Here is a 6,582-nt window from a genome sequence, read left to right on the forward strand (position 1 = left end):
GCTCCATCTCCCACCTACCCTTGATCTCAGCCCACGACGACTTCCCGGGAAGCACAAGGCTGTTGAGGAAGAGCTGGGTGAAAACACCTCTTTTAATGCTTTTGGAATACAGTGGATAAAGCAATACCTAAAAGCACTCCAGGATCAGTCTTGCACCTGCTTTCGGGAGTCAAGAACCATCCTGGCACTCTTCAGATGCTGGCTGGGAATGAGGCACTGTTCCCCGCGGCTCAGCCCGTCGCCTTCTGCTTCATTAACCCCTTCTTCGCTCCCTGATGGATCTTTGCATCAAGCTTCCCTGTATAGAGGGGATTAAAAAAAAAGAAACCCAACAAACCCTCATCACTCTTTATTTGTAAATGCCATTTGCAATGCAAATCAGCTGGAGGCAGCGAGGTCTCCTACTTAGTGTGTTCCTGTCACATCCAATTATCCTGCTTGAGGAGCCAGGCGTTCCCAGCCACCATGGCCTCCCTCTGCAGGCAAGACACTGCCTGCCCGGGGAGCCGGGGGCAAGCATGTCCGGCTCGGAAAGAGATGCCAGAGTGAAGGAAATGCAGCAGGGAGGAGAGGAAATTAACATCCAGCACTCGCCTGCCACTACCAGCGGGAAACTGATCCCTTTGCTTGCCCACAGGATGCATGTCAACACGTTCGAAGGAGACGGGGGACTGTCAAGCACCATGTCAGGGATGTGCTTCTCCGCGGCATGGCAGAAAGCTGGGCTTGGGGACGATAGACCCTCAGCTTGGGGATGCTGATGCATTGTGGCACACACTGTGCTGCCAAGCACCGGGCTGGTGTCCATCAAGGCCACCAGTTGGGAGGGCCATGCTGCCTTTGCCACTGGGCAGCATTCTGGGTGCTCCAGTGGGACCAAGATGAAACTTTGCTTCCCCTCATCCTTCACAGCCCTTGGTGGCTTTGCTGCCAGCTTCCCAACTGGGAGAGGAGCAGGACACTCGAACATGGGATTTGGGCAGTCCCTGTGAAGAAGCTAAAAGCCAGGCATGGTGAGCAAGCCGCAAAGGTGATGCGCTGCCGCAGAGGAGCATCCCTGTCCCCTCTACCAGACTATAAAAAAGGAAGGATGCTCCCACTCTCCCAGGCAAAGCTCCCTGCTCCAGAAGGGAGAGAAGAAAGGGAAGGTGACCTTAAGCGAGGCAGCACGGCAAAGAGCCAGCCTCCTGGAGAGGCTTTGCCACCAGCCAGTGCCTGTCACCTCCTCTAATGCCACATTTCCCTGGGAACTTCCCTGCATCTTCCCATCTTCCAAATGCCAGCCTTGTCCCACCTCTCCCTGTAGCTGGGAGCAGGAACGGGGCTCCAAAGCATTGCAGAAGCTGGCAGCAAAAACTGCAGAGCCCAATCTGAGCTGGGAAGGGCAGCCCCAGTCCCTGGGGAGCATCCCCTGCATCCTTTGGCAGGGTCACAGGGGTCCACTGTGGTCACACCATGAGAAGAGGAGGCAAAGGGATCAAGGACATGGACAGACAGAGCCCATTCCAGTGAAATCCCAGTGATGTGGATGGAGCCAGAGGTGGCAGCACTTTACCCAAGTCCCTTAGCATCATCCCTCTCGGGAATCAAGCCTTCTGTCATCCTGTGGGTGAAGCACAGCCCATGGAGTTCCTGGAAGAGCTGTGTTGCTCCGACACAGCTACAGCACACAACAGATCTCATCTCTGGTGGGGTCCAGATCCAAACCGGTCCCACTTTGGCCACTGCACCAAAACCTGCTGGTAAATGCCCGTATGCCATGAGAAGCAGGTGCTTGTCCAGAGAAGATGGCTCCAAACGAGCCAGGGACCATCACCTTCCCTTCAAACCAAATCCTATCAGGTCAACACAACCTCCCCTAAATCAGTCCTCCTCCTTCAGCTCGAGTTCTGGGCCAGCCTTGCTCCTGTCTGAGCTCGAGAGGGAAGTTCAATGCACCAAAACTGTAACACATGCAAAACATAAAGCATGAGCAAGTCACCGTGCCACAGATCCACAAACAGATCAGGTTGAAATTGGGGGCAGGAACCAGATGCTGCCAATGCCTTGGTGCAGCAGGTGCCAACCTGCAGCCCAAGGGACACAAAAGGCTGCCTGCAAAACTCTTCCATCATCACAAATGAGAAAATGAAAACTGAGGCCAAGCAAAAGAGTGAAATGGGGCATTCCCTGGAGTGTGAGGCCTGGGAGATCAGCAGCCAGCAGGGAGCTGGCATGGCCAGACTGTCCAGAAGCACGTGTTGGACCATCGCGTCACCAAGCCATGGGGTTGTTGGCAGGAGAAAGGCAGTGAGTTCACACTCGCTCCATGCTCTGGTCTCCCCCTCCAACACTGTGTCACCTCCAGGGTTCACAGGCTTCACATTTAACATGCCTGCCTGTTCCTCCTGCACCCCAAAAGTGATCAGGAGGCTCCTCAGCTCTACCAGCTGCTGAACATAAAACACCACACAGGAACCTTTAGGAAAAGGCTAACATTAAGGCACCAGCCCCAAGGTCCCCTTCTCTTTCACTCAATGATTTGAGGACTCTCACCTTGCACTATGGTGCGTCCCTTCGCCTGCTTCTCTGCATTCCTCCAGCCACTGGCTGCTGGAGGGAGATTTTGGAGCAATGCACAAGGGAGGCTTCAGGGAAGCTTTGCTGAGACCCAAGGAAATCTCCCACAAGAACCACCAGAGAGCTTTGTCCTCACGCACTACAGCGAAGCGGGAACGTGTTTGGGGTGAGCAGTGCTCCCAGATGCAACACAAACACAGTGCCCATCCCCTCCACACAAACAATAACCCTGACAGCAAAAAGTCAGGCTATGTTCCCTTTTTTTCCCATCCCTGGGCTGTTAGAAAAAACTCATTTGCAACGAAGAAGCATTTCGATGTCATCATGGCGAGGTCCATGATGTTATCTGGCAAGGAAAACCAATCTGGCTTCCCAACAAGACAAACTGGCATTTTGTCATGGCTTGAGCCAGGCTTCAAGACCGGGGCAGCCGGCAAGCTTAGGTGGGGACCTGAGCCAGCACCTTCCCCCTCTCTGCTCCCAACTTGGAGATTTAAGCTTTTGACCATCTCAGATGTAATGCCAGCTCCTATTAAAGCAGTGCCTTACCCCAGTGAAAGGTCAAAGGATGCCCTGCTCCTTCCCTAGGCTGTCACAAACATCACCCAGATGGATGATGTCCCCTCCGGGAGCTGAACGTGCAACTCCACAGTCTCCCCTGCCGCTGCTCTCGTGACAGGTCCTGTTGGGATGGAGGGCAGGAAAGGCAGGGCCAGCACGAGGAGCAGGCACAGCACAGCACAGCCGGCTTCCTTCCAGGCTGTTAGACTGATCCTTCTCCAAGCAGGAAAGTGTCACAATACAAAGGAGACGATGTGACAGATGGGGAGGGGACTGGCAGCACCTGCACCCGGCGAGGCAGGCGTGCAGAGCCCTGCACTCACCCCATGCAGCAGCTTCCCCACCAGCCACCGCCAGCAGCTCTGCTCCGAACCACAGCTGGGGGAAGGCAGATGTGGTAGTGAAGGGGCTTGTGAGTCTCTACGAAAGCATGGAGATTAAGCCAAGAGAAATAAAGGATGCAGTGGCTGCTCCAGCAACAGCGACAAGGCTGTTCAACCGCAGCAAAGACATCTGCATCCTAAATAACCTGCCTGCTCATGGCTGCTGGGGAAGACCCACCCCTGGGGGAGGACAGTGCTGCGAGCAAGATCCAAGCGCTGCAGCTCACCAGCATCATTACTGCCATCAGCTGAACCCACCTCCCAATTGTTGGTACAAAAGGCAGGGGAGAAACCAAATCACTTTGCACCACTCAGGGCAGGAATACTCCCAATACCCAGGGTGAGACCAGAGCCATTGGAGAATGGGGCTTCTCTGAGTGGAGAGGGCAAAAACTCCCTTAAACCCAACAGAAATAACCCTTCAAAAGCCTTTATTAATTGGTCCTGAGAAATCCTGCAGTTTCTGCACCACTAGGTAACTACTCTCAGAGAAACACCGCAAACTAGAGAGAAAACCCAGTTGTGGGCTCTGCTAAACAACAGACAAGAATCTTTCTGCTTATGCTGCTTTTAGACCATCAAATTAATTTTTAACATCCCCTGAAAGCGAACACGGTGCCTTCCCCAGGCTGTGTACTGGGGAGGCTGCTCACCAGGCCAGAGCTGACTGCAGCTCCCCAGCTGCTGTATCCATCCTCCATCCTCTCTATGGCAGCGGGCAGGAACAACTGGCAGCCTGCAGAGGGGCTGGTGCCTCATAAAAGGGACTAACGGCACTGGCAAGCAGTGCGTGGACAGATGCTGCAGCGCTTCCCTGCGCGCCCTGCCAGGACAGCCCATCCTGCCGGATGGACAACATCCAGCTGGCTCTGCAGCTCTGCTGCTTCGACCCCTCACTGTCCTCATGGGCAAGAGGGTAATTCTGAACCACAGGCAAGAAGCAAGGACCCGAGCATCGCCGCACCAGTGCATATCCTGACCCAGGCTGATGCCAGGAGTGGCTCGGCGGCAGCCATGCAGCCCTTTGCCTCCCGAGTGTTTGCAGAGGCAGGAAGAGGCATGTATTTGGAAGGAAGCAACATCTGGGGAAAGGGGAGATGAAGACAAAAAAAAATATTACAGACATATTTGAGTCATTAAACAAACACCTACAGATCAAAGAGCACAGGGCAAAGGTTGCAAACTCATCTGGTAAAGGCAAGCAGAGGTGGTGATGAGAGCAGGCACGAAAGGCCAAGGGGGGCATCTGTGGAAACTTTACTACTTACAGATTTTGGGTTTTCCTTTGATGGGAAACTTCACAACCATCTCCTGGGGATTATTGCAGATAAAGACAAATGGAGACCCAGACTCCTGGCTCAGATCCGGATACTGTGAAACACAGACACACACACACAGAGAACCGAGTCAGGCTGGCTGCTGTGGTGCAAAAAGAGCTCGGTGGTCAGGAGCAGGGAAATTTTAAGAAGTGGATTGTATCTGGGCTGTAGCAGCTCAGACTAAACCAGTTCAGTAACTTAAAATGAAAAATAAACCCAACAATTCCAGCGAGCTTCTTGCTACACCTCTTCTCATTGCACCTCTGCCAGATCTTGCTCCCTTTCCAGACCTGTTCCCAAGCCACTTCCCTGTGTGCTCCCCAACCCTCCTTAGCCCCCTTTAGCACAGACCTGTGCTTCTCTGCCTCAAAGGAGTGGCTTCACACTGAGCTTAAGCTGATCTAAAGTGTGGAGTGTCAACAGAGAGGCAGTCAGGGCCCTGCCCTCCCAAGCTTGCCTGCTCACTGCCTGCTTCACGCTGGGACAAGCATGAGACCCATTTTGAGCATGATGCATTCCCAGATTCAGCTGGCTGGGGATGTGGATACCCTTGCTCAACCCCAGTCGGTCACCAGCAGCACACCAGCACCTCAAGCAGAACAGCCTGGCAAACCCAAAGAGGTGGGCGCCTCTTCTACTGAAGCAGCTGTTGGAGCTACGGTTACATCCCCATCTCTTCCCCTCAAAGCTTGGTCCAAACACAAGATTTGGAGAGCACGCACCGTCCTGTGGTGGGACATGCAGCCCTTGAGATTTGGCTGCATCTAAAGGCTGAGCAATAGAAAACACTTGCAACTTGCTAAGGCAATGGCTTGGAGAAGCTGGCTGTTCCCGTGCAGGGCTGGCTCTGTGCTCAGAGCCTGCAGAGAGATTTCACTGCGATGAAGACATGGGGGAATTTTATAGGAAGAGCATAAACACATTGTTTCTCTCATTAACCATGGGAGGAAAAAGGAGAAGGAAACCACTCATCAAGGGAAGTCCACCCAAGTCCTGTCTGAATGCAGCTCAGCCTCACCGGTGGTCAGAAGTGAAATGCAGAACAGTAATAGAAAATGTATGTACCAACCACTACTGGGATTCTCCATTAGCTGCAGCCCTTGCACTGTCAGCACAGAGGCGAGGGCATGCCACAAAGGTGCTGCAGCCCAGGAAATGTTGTCCCAGCAGACTGCAGAAGTGGTTTTCCTTCCATGGGAAAACTGCCTTCTATTTCTTTTTGCTCCCCTGCCTTCCTCAAGCAGATCCGTCAAGGCTGCTGTAGGGGACAGGATGCCAGACCAGATGGAGCAGCGTGTCCTGGCAAATCCCCCATTTGTTACTAACAAATGACTCCAAGGCTGAGTGTTTGAAAAGCTCTCACCGACCTGCCAAGATGAGTTTGGATTTGCCCTGGAACAGCTGGGCATGGAGAGGGAAGCAGGGAGCGACCCGCTCGCCCCGCACTGTAGCAGGGTTTGGCAGCTTTGCCAGCGGTTGGGGAAGATTTACAGAAGCCTGACACCGGATTGGATCAAGTGGGGAAAGCATTTCCAGCCCCTCTCATTTTACAACAGCGTGTAAGATCTGTTCACCAAGCAAGAGAGATGTACGTGCTGCTCTGTACAATGCCCATGCCAGGGAGCATCGCCTGTGGCTGCCCTCCTGTACCCATCCGGGGTTGGACAGGCTTCTTCCTCTCTTTTTATTGAGCCACGCTACTTGACTTGCTTCCATTGCTCCATGCCAGTGCCAAGGATTTTCATTTCCCATCTGCCGGG

The 6,582-nt window shown here is 53.5% G+C and overlaps 1 protein-coding gene across 1 annotated transcript in view; it reads right to left on the reverse strand.

Moving 5' to 3' along the window:
* Positions 1-230: 230 nt before the first annotated feature.
* TRIP4 (thyroid hormone receptor interactor 4) overlaps positions 231-6,582 on the reverse strand; it is a gene marked incomplete at its 5' end in the record, with an annotated part of 29,496 nt that continues 23,144 nt past the window's right edge. Inside the window, 2 exons of the mRNA XM_010023223.1 lie at positions 231-298; positions 4,772-4,874. Coding sequence (XP_010021525.1) covers positions 231-298; positions 4,772-4,874 — 171 coding nt within the window. The remainder of the gene's footprint in view (positions 299-4,771; positions 4,875-6,582) is intronic.

The sequence above is a fragment of the Nestor notabilis genome, unplaced genomic scaffold (assembly GCF_000696875.1).
Source record: "Nestor notabilis isolate BGI_N333 unplaced genomic scaffold, ASM69687v1 scaffold14031, whole genome shotgun sequence".
Taxonomy (NCBI): domain Eukaryota; kingdom Metazoa; phylum Chordata; class Aves; order Psittaciformes; family Psittacidae; genus Nestor; species Nestor notabilis.